The following is an 18,695-nucleotide window of genomic DNA, read 5'->3' as shown; positions in this document are numbered from 1 at the left end:
GAAGATGCTGGTTGTTAAATCTATGGTTAGTGAACTGAAGATGTACAGTATGAAATTAAACTTGCATACAACAGCAGGCTGGTAGATTTCTTCAGTTCATTATGCTGTAACCTGTTTAGAAGTACTTGCACAATTAAACAAGGCTCTAAAAGCTTTTTCAATGCAAGGCTTAAAAGCTGGTGAAAGGATGGGAAAAAGGACTGACAATTCAGCCATTGTATAAGGCTAATGAATGAGATACCATTATGTTAAAAATATCATTTCTCAAACATTGAATCATTCAGAAGACAGCAAAGATTGGCCAAGTAAGAGGAGCCCCATTGCACAGATTCACTTACAAGAAGTACAGTGAAGAAAGGAGACGACGAGGTTATAGGGCCATAGGTTACTGCTGATGGACCCAAATCCCAGAATGAATTATGATCTACACAGCAAGTTGTCCGTCTGATCACACTGTGATATTAATATTGTTTCTTAACTATATAGCCTTTAAATAGGGCACAAGCTAGGTCTGTAATACAATCACATTAACTTTCATCAGAGAGGTGAACAATGTAAAATGAGAATGACATCATAGCAACCTCAGATCATTACCCCATCTTGCAGCATTGAATTATGGCTGGAGAGCAATGTGAAACACAATCACACAAAGTCCACATGCTTTTATGCATCAGTGAACTGGAGCACTAGGAAACTGGGAAAGTAAAAGCACACTAGCAAATAGCTTATTGGCACTCTCTTGCCTTTTCATCATCTGGGAGGCTGATGAGTTTACAAATATGGTTTACAAAAGAGGGAATGCCATTCTGCCCATCTGACCTGTTTTTTTTTTTGCTATTAGCTAACTGATTCAATCATTTTCACGTTTGCACATATACTCAATTTGAAAGGGCAACTTGATCTACCTGTGGGTAGTCTTTGGGTGGCACATTCCACTTCTTAATTCACTGTACTCAAAGGGGGTCAGTAACCTTCTTCTGATCAGTAACTCTCTACCACTTCCTGGCCAATTTGTTTCCCTTGGTCTTCATGGTAGATTTCTCATTTCACTATGCGAGATGTGGCTTGAAATTCAAGGTCTGTCTGAGGGAACTGATGGGGACAGTGGCATTGACTCCACTGTCCAAACACAAAAACCTCTTGGGTAGTTAAACCACTTTGATTTACATAGCAAAGGGGTTCAAATATTTGCAATTGAAAATGTCACAAATGTCATTTATTCACAGCATTCTTTAGCTTCCTCGGTTTGGAATGAAACGTGTAGATTTGAAATATAAAGTCCTGTTTGAAAGCGTCAGGATTTTAACCTCAGACAGCAACAAAATGTAGAATCTTTGTAGTGGGGTAAATGCTTTTGCATTTTTTTATGTTAAAATATCTTCTATATATATAAGATATATATGGATCCTAACATTCAGGTTGCCTTATTTTTTGTATCCCAATATTGCCTAGAAGATGAAAATTGTACTGTATGGCAACACAAATACCCATGTGTTTTTCCAGGGTAGCTCAGTGTTGCCCCTTTTATATTTGTACTGTTATATTTTGGGTGGGTTGAAAACACCTATAGGAATTAGTGCCCATTTGTATTAGCAAGGAACTCACTTTTTTCAGTATCATCACATACCTCTTCGTCTTTGCACAATGTCTACTTCACTGATGATTTCTTGACCACAACATTGGACTGGTTTTAAAACACCATCAAGATCTGCACACCATAGAGGATGCCAACAGAGATTTTTAGCACGCATAGCACACACTAAACATCACTTTGACGAACTTGGATATAGACTACCCCTTCATCCATAGGTACTGAGAAAACTTTTAGATCATGGTTCCTGGAAATCGCACTATATTTGTTTGACAGTCAGCGGTAAAGATCAGTCAATGTGTATACACTACAGTAAAGGCCAAAAGCTTGGAATCACCCAGGCATTGCAGACACTCTCTGTGGAAGATATTTCCTCTTACCCTGCAGTAGTCATCAATGGGCCGCAGTCTTTTCATGGCAACATCTCTCACATGACTTCGTCGAAAGAGGATTTTACCTGCCAGAAAAATTGAAATTGTTCATGCACCACCGGGTTGAGACATGATTGACTTGAAGCTTGACAGAATAAAATTTAGATCTCTGGATTAATTACTGGAAGGATGTGGTTTCTGTGGTGGTGGCTCGCATAGTGAAATGAGAAATCTACAGATAGCAGACAATAGAGTTGTATCCTTGATCAAGGTACTTTACCTCAGTTGCCCCAGTTCACTCTGCTGTACAAATGAAATGCCAACATTTTTGGAGCAGACACAATGATGGACTTGCACAATCTCACACTCATTAATGGTTTAGGAAGTGGTGTAAAGTTGAGTTTAATTAATCTCTAGGCTAAAGTACTGACACTTTCCTGTAACAAATGTGGCAACCTCAGTGTTAAATTAAGAAAGATTTTGAGTTTCTAAAAATAGATTGCACTTCATCAGCACTTTATCATACAAATCATGTAGCTGCTAATTTTAGTCTGCTGGGGGGTTATATGCGCTGAAAAAATGAACGTGACTTGAGAGTAAAAAGCTTTTTCTCTTTCATCAGCAGCTGCATTAGCTCAGGCTGGGTTTGAAATCGGGCAGAGAAGTGTTTAATCTTGTACCAAGCGGTGAACCCACCACAGGTCAGGTTAGAGCACTGATGCCAGAAAAGCAGAATTCTGAAGGCTGAAAAGCTGAGTGACTGAATCAGTTCTTCAACTGAGACGTTTAGACTTGAAGCACTGCCTCAGAAGCTCATGTGGGTGTCCAAAACTAAAAAACTTTGGACAAGCAAAATGGGTAGCTCAAAGAAGTGATGCACTTAACAAAAGAATTTACCTTTGATGAATATATTTGGTAGGCTAAAACAAATATATTGAAAATTATACAGTAAGAAGTATACTTTAAAAAGATGAACGTAAAGAGATGAAAGGAATGATGCTTCCTCAATCAAGACAATTGTTTGATATGAACTTGAAATCAAAAGCATTATGCAGTGAATATACACGTATTCACGTATTCACTGGATATATACAGTAATGCGGTTAAAGGAAATTAGATTTCCGCCTCACTTCATCCCATCTGGGGGATGCTATGCTTTTGCACACCTTGAGGCAGCATGACATGTTTGAAGTGTGTCCGCCCCTCGCTGACGACTGAGCCTGCTGATTCACACTAGAGTCAAGAGAGGAGCAGGAAGAAGCAAGCTCACAAGAGACCCCTCCTCTCTGCTAATGGCCCTGCTTGGAATCCAGTTAAGGAAGAGACAGCTATCGAAAAGAGGCGAACAAAAACGTCTGTGGAAATGAAGAAAGAAAAATGGCCTTGGGAGTTAACATAAGAACTTGTTGATTGAAGCGAGAACTCTGTAGGTCAGCTGACTGCAATGGATAGTGCAGCTGAAAACAACATTCCACCCACATGCATAATCACATAAAATTTCCATATTAAAATATTATCAGTTGGCTATTAAAAATGTTTAACAACTGTTTTTAGAGTGTAGTGTATAAAATTGTTTTCTACATATATTATTCAATGTTGGCTGCATGTTTAGCTATTCTGGCACAGTACCAGAATACAGAGCACATTTTGGAAATTATTTTCCAAACAGAGTACAAGAGGCTCTGATTATCAACAGAAGAAAGACAGAATTTGTGCTACACTATGTTACAAATAATTGCCAAAAAATGCCAAAACTAGCTGCTTGTTTGTAGTTAGTTAAGCAGTACAGAAAACATAACACTTGTCACACTGTAAAATCTTACTTATGCAATGTTTTAGGCTGCCACTAGATGACGGTGAAGAGTAGTTATTAACCTCAGCTTCTGATACCAGATTTCATAGCTGAACCTGTTACTATGGTAACGAGAACCTGAGAGGGTGAAAGCAGCACAGTAAATTTTAAACTTAAGTTTATTTGTAGTACACACTTTAAAACCAGTTTTCACTAGCTTAGAAGACAATGACTTTTTTTTTTTTACGGGCAAGCACCTAACAGCAGCCAGAAGAAAAGGTATGAAATAAATGCAGTAAGGCAGCTTTAAAAGAAAATTAAGAAATTAACATACCTTTCTCCCAATGTTTTTTACATCATTTGAGCTTTTGAGCAATCTTAATATTCAAGTTGAAACCGTTACCTGTCTCTGTTGAACAGTAACAATAAAGCTCAACATTAAGCTTGCTGGAAACTAAATATATTTTATGTCAAAGTTGAAAAACTTCACTTGCATTTCATAAACTATGAATTAATATTTAATTACAATAAATAAATATTTAAGTGGGGTTTCATGTGAGTAACAATTTCAGTGTTAATTTCAATTTAAACTTTCCAAACCCACCTATTTGTATTTATTTTACAGGGAGCAGATCGAAACATCAATGCTGAATACATTACGGCTTTTCCCCCTTTTCCACTCTAGCAGGACAGATTCCTTTCCTGAGAGAACACCACTCCCTTTGCGGCTCAGAAGATCCAGAGTGAAGCAGAAAGCAATCTGGATCCACACAGGACAAAAATAAATCCCTGATGCTACAATACAGTAACAGCAGCACCGCTGGGGGAAAGGCTCATTCGAAAGACACTTCGGAAAAGTCTAGCAATGACTGGCATGTCACTGTTGATAGTGGCAGATACTAGTAGACAGCCAGGGCCAATGGAGTTATGAAGCCTGACAAATAGCATGGTGTATATTAAACAGGCATTCAAAATGTATTTAGGTATTTATTTAGCATTGCATTAAAGAGCTTACTTAGCATGACAAATGCATCCCATATTCAGGAGAAGTAAATATATGACATCTATAAATGTATCACTACTTCCACAGTTTGTCTTATTATCCTAGTTGTCAGACTCGTGGCTCTCTAATTGAAATTGGACTATAGGCATTTACTTGATGCCTTGAATGTATCCATTTATTTGTAACACGGAGAGTGCAAGTGATATTTTCTACTTAAAGCGTTTATTTGCCATCCATACTGGCTTATCTCTTGCTTTCAAAAAGCATACCAATTAGTCTTACAGATAAATGATCTGATAAAAGCTTTTGATTAGTAGTGTCACTTTCTTATTCTACATAAGAAACTACTATTTTTTTTACAGATTCCATAAGCAGGAAGTTTGAAATGGTGGGTCTATTTGTACTCAAGCTGAAAAAGGACTGACTGGTTATATTAGTCTGTAGCTTGTATCTGTGTAAACAGTTCTTTGCAATTCCAGAATCAAAGATGGAGTTAACAGACAAACCCACAATACTTAAATCATTTGTTAGGTTATTAAGCTATTAAATTAGCCTTTTATGCAATCATTAGGTCTTATTCATTCTACACAATATTGACAATTAATAACCTAGTGGTAACATGAAACATATGTGGCAGACCTTAATCATTTCCAGCTGCAGACAGTCTACACAAACAACCATCTTCCTAGACCTTGGCTCTCTTGATGTAAAGATAATTTGAACATATATGGAAGGACAGTGGAGCCCTGAAGCAAGCCAGTGTCCTTCCAGATCCCACTTCGTGACAACCCAGTTCAAAACAAGGTGAGCTGAACAGGAAACAGACACAATACAGCTGATATCTCTGGTGGTTTCTGTACTGACAAAATACCAGCAATAACCTCTCACCCCAGCACAGACCTTAGAACACAAGGACATGAGAAATGTTACAGAAAGAAGACCATTTGAACCACCTAGCTTGTTTGTTATTAGTTATTTTGAGCTTTTTATTCAGCCTTTTCTTGAAGGAAAGAAGAAGGGTATCAGCTACAGGACTGGGTAGATTATTCCAGAATCTCTTAATTCTTTATGCAAAAAAGTTACTCCTGTTCCCTGTTTCTAAAGCACTTTCTCTTAGTTTCCATTAGTGGCCTCTGGTACTTTTTTCACTGTTGATTCTGAAGACGTCCATGATGGTGTCAGTGCCTTTGAGGATTTTGAGGGTAGAGTCAAGCAGAGTAGAGTCTTTATTATCCCCAAGGGGCACATTGTTCTCCCTACATATCAGTTATCAGCTTAAGACTAAAAATATTCAGTTATTTAACCTGTCAGAGTACGACTTTAAACCCCAAAACTGGTTGATCTTCTATGGACTGATGCCAAAAAAAGAAATATATTGTTTCAACACACTGACAAAAATTATACACAATTTTGTAAAAAAAAAGTTTTCCACAGGTGGTTCCTTCACACTTACTGTTTCATGTTTTTGATACCTGCATGTAACTCTGCTGCTGTCTATTTTAAATGAATTACCCTGTTCACCCAGTTTTGAACTTTGTGCAATTATATCTGTATTTCTTGTTCAACTTCTATACAGTTTGTGATTCCTCTTATTTGATATTGTGACTAATTAACTACAGCCAGAATCTAGATCACTGATATAAATATGGACCCCTGAGGTACTCCATGAAGTATGTCATCATTATTCTTGTGGTTATAGCTTATCTGTACTGTTTATGTTCTATTTATTAGCCAGTTCTCAATCCACCAACATGCAGTACTTTGAAAGCAGATTAATTTGACAATTAATCTCTTGTAAAGAATTTAATTAAGGGTTTTCTGTAAATCTATACATACCACCATGTCATATGCTCTGTTTGTATCCATTGCTACTATATTACCTATTCAAAGAACTCTACACATAAGGCAGATATTGTTTAACCTGTAAGTTGACTATCCCATTGATTCCTATAGCCTACAAATGATTCTCCAGTTTTGTGCTAGTTATTGTTCATATAATCCACATTAAAAATAAGACTCATTGGTGTAAACTTATTTGATTCAATGATTTGGTTTAGTCATCCTCCTTACGGATTCTGCACAACCTGAAAATTTCTGCTCAATGGATTTGACCCAGGATCTGAGTGTTGACACTACTATTTCAACTCTCCATTTATCTTGTATAGGAGTGACAAGATTCAGATATTCAAGCAAAACTCTAAAGTTAGAACCTAGAAAAATGATGGGCACCGAAGTATGCAAAATGTCCACAGAATGCAGAAGCATATTGAGACTGTAATTCGATCAGAATACTTTCTCTCAGCTCAAGCCAGCAGTCCAGGAACTCTAAAAATATATCTTTGAAGGGTGTTTGAGAGACATGTGATTGGGCATGTATTTGGAGTGCCTTCTGGAGTGAAACAAAGCATCACACACCACATGAAACAGCCTGATTGACAGACTAGTACCAGCAGGGAGAAAAACTGACAGCTCACAGGGCTCACAGAGAGGGAAAGGTTTAAAATTCACCCCTTTTTACACAAGATGCCAATATTAATGACTGGCATTACGTGTCCAATGTGGAGGCAGGGCCCTGGTAGAAGGGCGATGCCTCGCCTTTGAAGTCCCAGCTGTCCCGGCTTCCAGATGATGAGCCCCAGCTGGGCAGGGCCTATAAAGGCACACTGGACACCCTCCGATGGGATGAGCAGGGCCACCCCCAGAAAGGAGGAGTTTACATCGACAGTCCCGGAGGGAATCGCAAACGCGTAAGGTTTTCTTTTTCTTTTTACCTGTCCCATCACGCACTTTCACCGGGGCAGGCATACACACGCATTTTAGTTATGCAACAGCTCTTGTTTTGTTATTCCCTAACGCGCCCTGTTCACCAGACTGGACCCTCCTAAATAGGGTCACTCCAGTCAGGTCACCGCTGTGCTAGCAGCTCTTTTATTTCCTCCACACTGAACCATGTTAAATAGGGTAAGCCCAGCCTGGAGGTAAAGCAGCACAGCGGTACTCTTTCTTTTTGCCTTTTTGTGAGTTTTTCACTCTTTTTGTATTATGTCTTGTCCCTGCTAAGCTCCTACCGGTGCTTCTGTCCCCTCACCCGGAGCATTGACTTTTTACCAGTGCTCACTGCGGCGCCTCCTGCTCCACACTGTCACAGGACATTCAGTACTGCTACAAATAGCAGGGTTAAGAAAATAGAGAATTACTGAAAATACCAAGCGGAACAATCAATAACTAAAATAAATAATCGTAACCTCCAAATTATAAAGATATGCCGAGCATAAATCGGAGCACTTGGCATAGTTAGAGGCACCTGAGATCTTTGTTCTCTGGCACAGCTTTGGCAAAACACTAAGGCAAAGGAGTAATACATCGGAGGCCAACTAAAATAATTTAAACTAAACAACATACAACACACTAAACAACACATTACATATGGGATACCTTATTTACAAACAAGGTGTCTCAGACGCCTACATCCTGACCAACAGGAAAACCCCAGATTGCTACCAAGTATTCAAAATCCTATATAATGCCTAGCAGGCCAACAAGAGAGATAAACCTCCCTTCTAAATAAACAGAACACAACCAAGTTAAATCTGTCTTCCAATAGACACTCCAAACTGAATAGGACCTTATCTCCCTACTTTAAAAAATGTATCCAATAACCAGGAGAGACCATTTGTAATCTAGGGATTCTTTAAAAAGGAAATCAGAGTTTCCCAAAACAATGAATGGAAAGCTCTCTTAAGCTTCAAATACTAAACTCTTGAAGGTGGATCCTAATAAGGACCACTCAGCTGGCATATGCTTTCCCTCTCCTCTGTGAAATTCTCTATCTTTTTATCCTGTGTTCCAGGACTGTTGATGACTCTTAATTATTTACGGGTAGCTTAATTAACTAAGATAAACTAGAGGATTCCTTTTGATCAATGCATCTCAGACTACCTACAGCTCAGCCAACACCTCAGTTTCTACTTCTTGCTTTGAAGCAGAGAACTGCAAATACTGGCCCCCAAGATTATTGTCTCCACATCCTCAACTAGCAACTTCAATAGCTGTAACGATCAGTAAAAGAAAATTAAAGAGGTAGTTTTCGGTACTAAAATCATTATACATTTCTAAACATTTAAAGATATCCTGTCTTAGAATCTTTACACTTATTTGAGCTCTGTTAGCAGGTTTCAACCAGTCTAGAGATTTCAAAGTGAAGTACAGTACTTATTTAAGGTAGTGACTCGCAGGTAGAGTGCTCTGAATCATACACTATGAAACTTCATGGAGTACAAGGGCATTACAGTGTCTGTGACTCAACGTATTCCTAATAAGGTGTTCAGTCATAGCTTCAGTGACAGAACTTTGAAGCCAGACCTTGAGTTTTAACAAGTGCCTGATTTTCATAAATTAATAAAATAGCAAAGTGACATACACATGCAGTGTCAAAGCCCTTGGGTTAATTAATTCATGAGTTCTTAATGTCTCAGAATTAACAATCACTTGCCAAAGACAGAATTGCTAGTACATCTTGCAAAAGTCTTTGGTTAAGTGCAAAAGTCTTTGGTTTAGCTTATGTGTGGTGAGCGTTCTGGTACACTAAGGGTCATCCAGGTGGGGCTCCACAGGTGGTGGTGGAGGGGAGTCCCAATTACCTGTAAAGCGCTTTGAGCCGAGTGACCAGAACAGCGTTATATAAGTGTAAGGAATTATTATTATTAAGTCTGGAAACTCCCCCTGATACAGTACATCTGTATCTACCTGAATTCCACCATCACCAATGTGTTTGATAACTTCTTTGATAACTAATATGAAAGGGATGTGTTCATTTGATATAGTAGGCAGAAAATTCAATAGTGCTCATCTTCAGTGCTTTGTAGGAACTAAAGATCTGCCACAGGGATTTGTCCTGTAGAAGTAATGGAGAAGACTCCCTTATTTTTTAAGATGGCAGGATAATCACCTCTCATTCATCACTTGAATTAATTCAGTATCTGTTTAAAGGACAGTAACAAAAATGATCAATCTTCTGTTTGTTTTGACCTACATTTTTAAAATTAAAACTTTACCTGGACAAATCACAGCCTCCCAAAAAGTAAAAAAAACCCTCAATGTTAATGACAATGATTTAAATGACAAGATTTCTAAAAAAATAAGTAATGATTGGATCCTTCATGTGCATACTAAGGTGCAAAAAACTGTAAAAACTATGTTTTAGTGTATTCACATATGACAACAGGTGATAAAAAACACAACTGTTTTAGTGCAATACAGTCTTCAACCGTCAGTGCAAGAAGAAAGTGAGTAACCACCAAGTTCACCACAAGGAAGCCACAAAAGAAAATCATTGCTGCGGTCTATGTACTTTCTCACCTGGCAGAAAAGGGATGATACGCTGCTTGGGATCCTTCTGGCCTCCCTCAATGGGGAATTTATCCAAAATCTGCATCTGGCGAAAGAAGATATACAACAACCGTTTAAGAATTGCTGCACGAAAGTCAGTATTTTTGCCATTTTCCATACTGAAAATGCATTGCCCTACTAATTTTTTAAATCAGAGGATGGAGTTTTTCAATGAGAACTCAACTCAGAAGCTTAATGTATTTTTTCAAGCTTTTTACAGAAAACCTTCAATGTATCAATTCTTTTCAAGACATCACGTCCACCCGTTCTATTTTTTTTGTTTTTCCGTTTGACATGCAGTATAAAGAATTTGATGAGACCAAACCGTAAGTTTCAGAATAAAAACTAATACCAGCCATGGTCACAAATGGAAAAAAGGCTTCCTTTTAACAAATACACGCAAGAGGGGTTTAGTCCAGTAAGTGCTTTAGTGGTTGGTGACAGGGCGAAAAATTTGCCAACACTCTTCTGAACTAAGACAAAAGATCTACCTGAGTCGTATTAAAGATTCTGTGGTACTACCATCACCTGCCCCCAAAGAACATGATTGCTTTTAATAGATAACCTTAAGATATTTGTGACCTCGACATTACCTCCTACTTAAAATACTAACACTATAGTTAAGTCCATGGATGGCAATAAATCTTCCCTGGACACATTTCAGTTTTCATAATGAAACCTTTGTTACAGGCTGGATATCTGTGCTCAGAATAAGGTCATGAACCTTATTCAATTTGCCAGACTTACCCCTCTCCCTTTGTAAAGAACTACTGTAAGGCGCCTAATTGCAAAGGCAGAAACGTAACCATGTAGAGCCACTCTGAAACCACTTTAATTAAAGATGGTCAAAATGGATTTTAAATCGGCAATCTGCAGCTAGGCTTCTAAAGTGACATACTAAAAAGCAACTAAGGTGTCTCTTCCCACTAATGTCTATTGCCAAATATCATTGAGTAATTTCGTTTTTTCAAGTAAATCAAGCTAAAAATGCTGTCTTTAACCACACTCAAAAAAAAAAATCTGCCAATCTTTGTTATACTTTCACCACAGACTTAAAAGGTATGGCTTAAAAAACAATAGTTTTTAAAATAATAACAAAATATAAATTGAATTATGGAGGGCAGCTCCAACAGACTGACACAGAGCTCACAGCACGCCCGCTCAACAAACACAATCCGAGAGAATGAAAATATTCGGAATCAAAGCTAACAAAAACCATCCTGCCTGGAGAAGGCTGAACTGTTGTTCCCCATGACACATGGAGGTGGAAAAAAAAGCAGTTTTTTTCATATAATTATTTTTAACAGATCTGACATTAAAAATCATTAAAACAAGCCAGGCAAAATAAACACACATGACAGCATCCTCAGTGTTAAACAGCCCTTCAGAGCTTCCCTCCCAATGAGCTCTGTGAAGTCATATGCTGAGGACAGCCCCATGGACGCACACATCTGGAGACAAGGTGGGGAGGGAGATCCAGAAACCTCACCCAGTGATGGGGAACCAGGTAAACAAACAACCTGGGTCCTTTTCAAGAGCGAAGCGCAACCCACTCTGTCTGGGGGTGGGACACGTTTTTCAGGTTCCTTCCCGAGCGCCACTGGGTTCCTCTCCAGGGGGCAAATTTTCTGTTTCTTTCTGCTGTTGCAGCTAAAAATAAAAAGCGAGAGCTCCGGCTTTGGTGTGGTTTTGCTTTCCGCCAAGGTTTTAGCTGAAAAGAGGCTTTGTTCCCCTTCTTCTGCGTTCTTGTGCTGAGGAAATTAAGTACTGGACTTCTGGTTGTAACTTGATTTTCTTGGGCATTTTTAACAGCTGTAGTGCACAGGGCCGTGTTTCTGATCATCTGATCAGTTTCATCTTGACAGAGCCATGGGCTAGAGAGCAATCACAAGTTATTTGGGAAAGCTAACAGTAAAAGTCTTTTGCAATTTGTGTGAGCAGCAGAAAGAAGGGGTAAGAGATACTGTAAGATGCAGGAATTATTATGCAGGCAGATATTAAGATTTAAGAGCAGACAAAAAGACACGTTTGACAGATTAGATATGGGAAGAAGTGTAAATAAACCCATCGTTCACCAAAACATCAGACCCTTGTCTTATTACAATCGACATTTCATTTCCATGCCAGTTATAGAATTTATATTTACAATTAATAAACACCACAAACCTCCAGATTCCCACCATTTGCAAGAAAACAAACTATGTTAGTGGAACTATGGGTAATAGGGGAATAATAAAAATGCCTATTGCATTTCATATGGTTGTAAAACTGTAAGTGAATACTTAGTGATGGACTGTGTATGCAACATATCCTGTACTGCTCGAGGAATAAAGCATCAACCCATACACAGCTGGAAGTTTTTTGCTCTACAGCTCAGACAGATTCTTGGCAAACTAAGCACATTCTGATTCAGGACAGATATGAAAATTTGCACTGGGCCACTCAGGCTCAACACCAAGACAGGTGGATCGAAGAAATTCATGGAAGCAAAGCAACAGGTGGGAATAAAACCTCCAAGTCAGAGTAGAAATCCTTCCTAAGCAGCACCCCAGAGGCTTAGATCACTGAAAAAGCCTCTAAAGAAACTCTATAGTTGTCAGTTGCTATGAAACCCAGACCTCATTAAATAATCTCCGGGACCTGAGGCACTTTGTTTTGAAGAGCAACTGGGAGCCTTTTTTTTCTCCTTACTAACTGTTGTTACAATAGTTTCCACTGGGGTGAGGACATTGTTTTTTTTTCTGTAAAAAGGGGAAGGTGGAGAAAATTTAGTTAAAATGTTATTCTCCTCACAAACCCATGGAGTGTACATCCTTTGTAATATGCAGTTTTATGTCTTTGGTTTTTTTTATTTATTCTGCATTTGAGAAAAACTGTTCACCCTATTATTTAAATTCACCAAACATGAACCTAGGGCAAAAAAATAAAGCATACATACAAAGGATTTTTTACATGTTAAACAGAACAGGTAAAAAAAGTGTCTTCAGACATTGGCACCAAGGTGGCACTAAACACTTTCAGAGCTGTCAGATTTAAAGCAGAAATTCTTTTCCTGTTTATACAGTTTACTTAAATTTACATGTCCCTCTCGCAGTTAATGAATAGCACGAGGAACACAATGAGCAACATGCAGTTACTCCACGGACTGCCCACAAAAGGAATGCGTGACAAAGGATCACAATCACAAGACACATTCCGTTTTTGTCTTTACAAGGCTCCAGCTTCATGATTCACATACTATGCCACCATGGTCACCTAATTTCTCCTTGTTAGGAAAGTAAGTTCACCTGGAAACTTCACTGGAAATGATCACCACCAAAGGAGCTGTGAACCAATACAGAGATGGAAAACCAGCAGTGGATTCCAGAGTTTTGTGGGGTTTCAAAATTGTTAGGTGACTGAATTTGAACAGCTTCACTTGAAACTTAGTACTTTAAAAATTGGGCAAAACAACAGACCCCATTGAAGAAAACCTGCCTGGAGGGGGGGTAGAATGCTGGAATCTGACTGATGGCACTGAAACCGTAGCAACACAACTACTACTTAACTTTGTGTTGTGTGTCCATGTAAACAGTTTAAGAACAAGGGAACAAATGGACTCTAGGAATCAGCGCAGGCTTTATATTAGTAATGGGAGTATTGTATTTCAATACACAGTTGGATGACAGCCATAGAGAACATAACCATATTGGTTTCCAGCTGTGCAGCATAAACTGACATCTCATGACATGGCTCGACAACTCCTATGCTAACTATTCAATGAAAAAAGCACAGCACCACAAGGTAATAGAGAAAGACGTCTATTTTTTTAAAGAACCAGTTTTCCCAAAGCATTAAAAAACAGCTGCTGCATGCTGAGATTTAAATTGCACTTTTTTTACTGATTATTAGTAGGATTACATGGCTAACAATTACAGCAGAACAGTGACTGATGAACACTTGAGTCATTACAAAACTCCTCTGTAACAGGTGCAACAATGTGGTCATGTCTGCCTCTCAGCTGCTGAAGACGTGAAGAAACCTCTTGACAGACATCCCACAGATACCAGGGAGAAGTGTTACTTTTGAAACATCAGCCTTTGCATTAGCCTCATTACACAGGGGAGTTGAGAAATTGGAGGATAATCCCTTGGCATTGGTTCAGCAGTCAAGAGTGTCATTTTACCAATTCTCAAATGCTGGGGGAACTTTTTCCCCTTGTAACACTCATTTCAGTACGGAATAACAATTTGGAAGCTTTTTGATTTTGCATGGCAAAACAAAACTTTGGCAAAAAGTTAGAACAAGTAGAGGCTCTGTAACAAAACCAGCGTGGGAAATGGGGAAAAGCAGCACTTCATGATATAGATTTTGGTAACAGGAGGGAAAAAAAACAAATTTGTTTTTTGTAGTGTATCAATGCTAGCCCTATACATGCAAGAACCTCAAACCCTTCATAAAATGGGTACTTTAAAATAGATTTTGTTTGCTAAATGCTTCATCATGCAGTGTGTATGAACCTCCCTAGGATCTTAAGTATAGTTACTATGTCAACATGTCAAAAATTATTTAGTACACAGAAACAGTTTTCTCCCCCATTCTGCTTTGACAGGAGAGGTATAAATGACTATAATGTCCTGGGTCATTTTAATACAGTTCCTGAAAACACACCTCATTACTTGTTTCTTCTCAACCAAGCTACAGTAGGTCACAATCCTGAAGCACAAGTCTTAAAGAAGGCCGCTCATTTTCTTTTATGTATTTGCTAGTTAAACTGCTCATTTGCTATCCTAACCTCCAAACACCAGTGACATCTCATGTTACTTAACCCTGTCTGTTCTTCACTACACCTATTGCAAAACATATGCTTTGGGGAATGAATGCAGCAAATTTATAACCGCTTGTAATATTTAAAAGAAATGTATTTTGCAATACACACACAAATGCCACACAATGAAGATGGGGGAACATGTATTGAGAGAATCTGTACAATCCAATCTAAACCGACTTCCAAAATTAAATGACATTGGTTAGGCAATTCCAGATTTTCCATTCGATGAGCCAGAGCAGATGAGCACATGCCCTGACCGCAATCCCACTGGAACGGCCTCTCCCATGTGTTTATCATAGTGCTGAGGGGTGGGGAGGGAAGATAGGCTCTTGGACAACAAACTTCACTTGACTTTCAGACTAAGTGCTACTTGTAGTCAAATTCAACAAAACAATAATTAAAATCTAAAATATTTATCATTAATTAATAATATAAAAATAAAGATGTTCAAGTGGGGATTTGTGCCAGCATGCGTCAGTTGCAAAAAGGAACAAGTATCAGTTAATTACATGCTTAAAAACCGACAGGAGAAACACAACATTCTGGCTGTTAAGACACCAGAAGAAAGCTTTTGCTTTATATTTTTCAGTGTGGGATTAACCAGTGCTTGTTCCTTCTCATATAAAGCTAAATGCATATCTTCTTATATGAAGTATGTTGTCCCTTTTTATTTCTCAGAGTGCAATCCAAAAATATAGAGTAAAAAAAAAACATAGGACACCTAAATGTGAGTTATACCTTTTTTGGCTTTGTGTTTATTTCCATACCTGACTCGAAGATACCTACAGAAGCCTAGCTGAAAATCACGGAGAGAAAAGGGAAGGTTTGCAAAGAGAAAATTACTGAAACTAAAATTAAACAAGTAAATGACTTGTTCTGGCCTTTTAATGTCATAGAGCCTATTTCTGTTGCTGGTTCACTCCTTTCAGTTGTTAGTTTTGACCTATGTGTTAAGGAGCAGCCAAGAACACCCAAGGTGTCTGATGTGGCCCACTGGTGATAATAAGTCTGGCCTCGTTCTGTGCTCCTTTCCGCTGTCAAGCAAAAGAGAAACAATAAAAATAAAACACATGTTGTACTGCGAAGGAAAAAAAAATCCTGTGGTTTAAAAATAATATTCTAAAGATTCATTCAACCAATAAATAGCCTAGTTTATTTCTGCTTTTACAACTGTTATAGTTTTTCTTGGAAGGCACAAAGAAAGGAAGACTTAGTTTCACCAGACAGTAACCATTTGGACCATGACCTTTCTTCCTCAGAATATGCGGTGTGAGAGGGAAAAGAAGTGGAAAAGACAGAAATCAACATCTTTCATCAATACTGTTAAACTCCCAAAACCATTAATGTTGGTTCAAACCCAGATGTTGTTTTCATCAAGTTTGGGCAGGTTAAGCCCAAGTAAGCTGAGATGAAAACTAGCATCATTTGGCTTGTTACTGAAAAATAGTTCTCAAAGCTTCAACCCTGAAGAGAAGACACAAGGAACTGAGGAAGGAAGTGTTCTAAAGAAGCTGGATTAAATATTTGTGTTCAATAAACTCAACAGCACTGGTTCTGGAAATGCTAAACAAGATCGCCGAAGCAACCAGCAAACATTTGTGCTATAGAACGTTTTATGAAGAATTGATGAATTAGTTTCTTGGTGCAAAACAAGTTCCTTATTTAAATATTACTAGAGGATGCTACAGCTGTGGTATTGCCTGGAGCTTGGCTGGGATTCGTCCACAAGGAATTTGTCTGCTCTCCAGCTCACATGACTTCCCAAGCACCTGCAGACATGCAGTGCTGTCAATGTGCCATAGGAATGACGCACAGGAGTCTTTGCTCCGACTCGCTGACCCAGGATTCGCAATTCCCAAACTGGAAGGGTACTTAACGAAAAGGAAGAAAAAATTGTTTTAATTAAGTTTTCGTCCATGGAAAATGAAACGACTGTTACTAGGTGAACAATCTAGATGCATTTCTCTCAATTCATTTTCCTCTCATGCGTTTCTCTTCCCTCAAAATTGCAAAGCAAATCAAAAATGAATTTGTAGAATAATCTAAATGAAATTTTCTCAATAATCAACAGGTTGCTATGCATAAATTTAATTAAATCCGCCTTTTAATTCAGAATATTAAAGGGATTTTCCTCAGGAAAAAGAGGGAAACTATCCAAGAGCATAAATGAACGCTGTCCCAGACAGTGGAAGAAGCTTTGTTTGGGAAGAAGCTGCACAAATCTGGAGACCTCATTGGGACCAATAATCTTTGTACTGTAAATGAAGACTGATCCCCGATGTGGACACATCACAGTCACAGTCTGGGGCTCAAAGCATCAGAGTGCAAACTCTTCAGGCAGTAGCTCGAAAAACAGACCTAGCTTAATACAAATACGAGAATCCAAAAAAAAACTTTAGAAATTCAAGTCTTAAAAATTCACATCTCACCTTGTTGGATGGTGACATCAAAGCAAGTTTTATTGTCAAAGCCAAATGCATAAACCTCTTACAATACAATTATGATTTGAATAGTTATGTTAAGAGCTTCTGGTTGTATTTTAAGCATTCATCAGTTAAATATTATATGCTCCACTAGACTAAACAGGAGTTTCGCAAATGAAGACAGTCAATGTATTGCTGCTGAAAAATATACAACAGATATTTATGTTATGTTATGGGGGCAATTGTTTGGAGAAACAGTGATGGAAAAGCATCAGGAATTGCTTCACTTTTTTCTTCTGCTCAAATCGTGTCGTTAGAAGCACAGGAAAAGATTGTGTTGTGTATTTTCCGCTTTAGCATATTCATTTCAGAAGGCTTCTTCAGTGACTGTATGTGCACTCTCTTTGAATTTGTTTTGGGAATATTGAAAAAGTTTGGCACACTTTTCAGTAGGGTAGGTAATAGTGTAATCTATCAGAAACATTACATTACATTATTTTTTCGAGATACTTTATAAGTACTCGATACTTTCGAGTACGAGATACTTTATAAGCATTCACTGAAAATCCAGAGTGGTCAGTATAGAATGCTCATATGACATGTTATTTCATAAACATCGTCTTACTGCTGAAGCAATAGAACAAGTTGTTAAAAAGCAATGAGCAACAGGCCGCTGTACAACATGGTTAATTTCCCAATACACTTCCTCCCAAAAACATCCCAGAGGAATATTTTTTATAAGCATTTTTTGTTGTTGTTGCCAGGAATAATTCAATTTGCAATTAGATAGAACACAAGCAACAGGATCTGCAATAACAAGAATATTTCATTTGAATAATTTACCCTTTTTGCCTCAGTGAATGTTCAGTAGCTTGATGTGAACCTGCGTAAAAAGGTCTGGGCCTCAAGCAAAAGTGGAGTGACTCATACAGCACAAAAAAGTTTAAAGCAAAGGAAATATTTCATTGACCATATATCTTCAGATAGCAGAGATAGAGATAATTGAAGCACGCACTCAGGAAGAGCCTACTTGTTCAGGAACAGTCATTAGAAATGTATTCACACTTCAAAGAATTTAAAAGAGAGACTGTGAACTTCACGGGTAGGGGGGCTGGCAAAGACAGACCTTGAGGGAAATTCCCTTTATTTTGCAAGCATTTAGACCTAGTTTTTGCCACAATACCACACACACCAGCATTTTAAATTTAAAAATTTAAAATTTAGCTTATTGCTTTACATGTGAGAAACCACACAGGTAAATCTGGATAGGATATGAGGGATGCTTCAGTCCCTACTACTCTACAAAAAGTAAAGACT

General features: G+C 38.2%; 1 protein-coding gene across 3 annotated transcripts in view; it reads right to left on the bottom strand.

Moving 5' to 3' along the window:
• sh3pxd2aa (SH3 and PX domains 2Aa) overlaps window positions 1-18,695 on the bottom strand; it is a 143,733-nt gene that overhangs the window by 95,452 nt on the left and 29,586 nt on the right. For all 3 annotated transcript variants that reach the window (XM_015347566.2, XM_015347564.2, XM_006630757.3), the window contains exons 3-4: window positions 10,116-10,191; window positions 1,972-2,048 (exon numbers count right to left, since the gene is read on the bottom strand). In XM_015347566.2, the coding sequence (XP_015203052.1) occupies window positions 1,972-2,048; window positions 10,116-10,191 (153 nt within the window). The remainder of the gene's footprint in view (window positions 1-1,971; window positions 2,049-10,115; window positions 10,192-18,695) is intronic.

This window comes from Lepisosteus oculatus, chromosome 4 (assembly GCF_040954835.1).
Source record: "Lepisosteus oculatus isolate fLepOcu1 chromosome 4, fLepOcu1.hap2, whole genome shotgun sequence".
Classification (NCBI taxonomy): domain Eukaryota; kingdom Metazoa; phylum Chordata; class Actinopteri; order Semionotiformes; family Lepisosteidae; genus Lepisosteus; species Lepisosteus oculatus.
The sequence above is the reverse complement of the archived record's forward strand: the minus strand, read 5'-3'. Positions and strand labels throughout refer to the sequence as shown.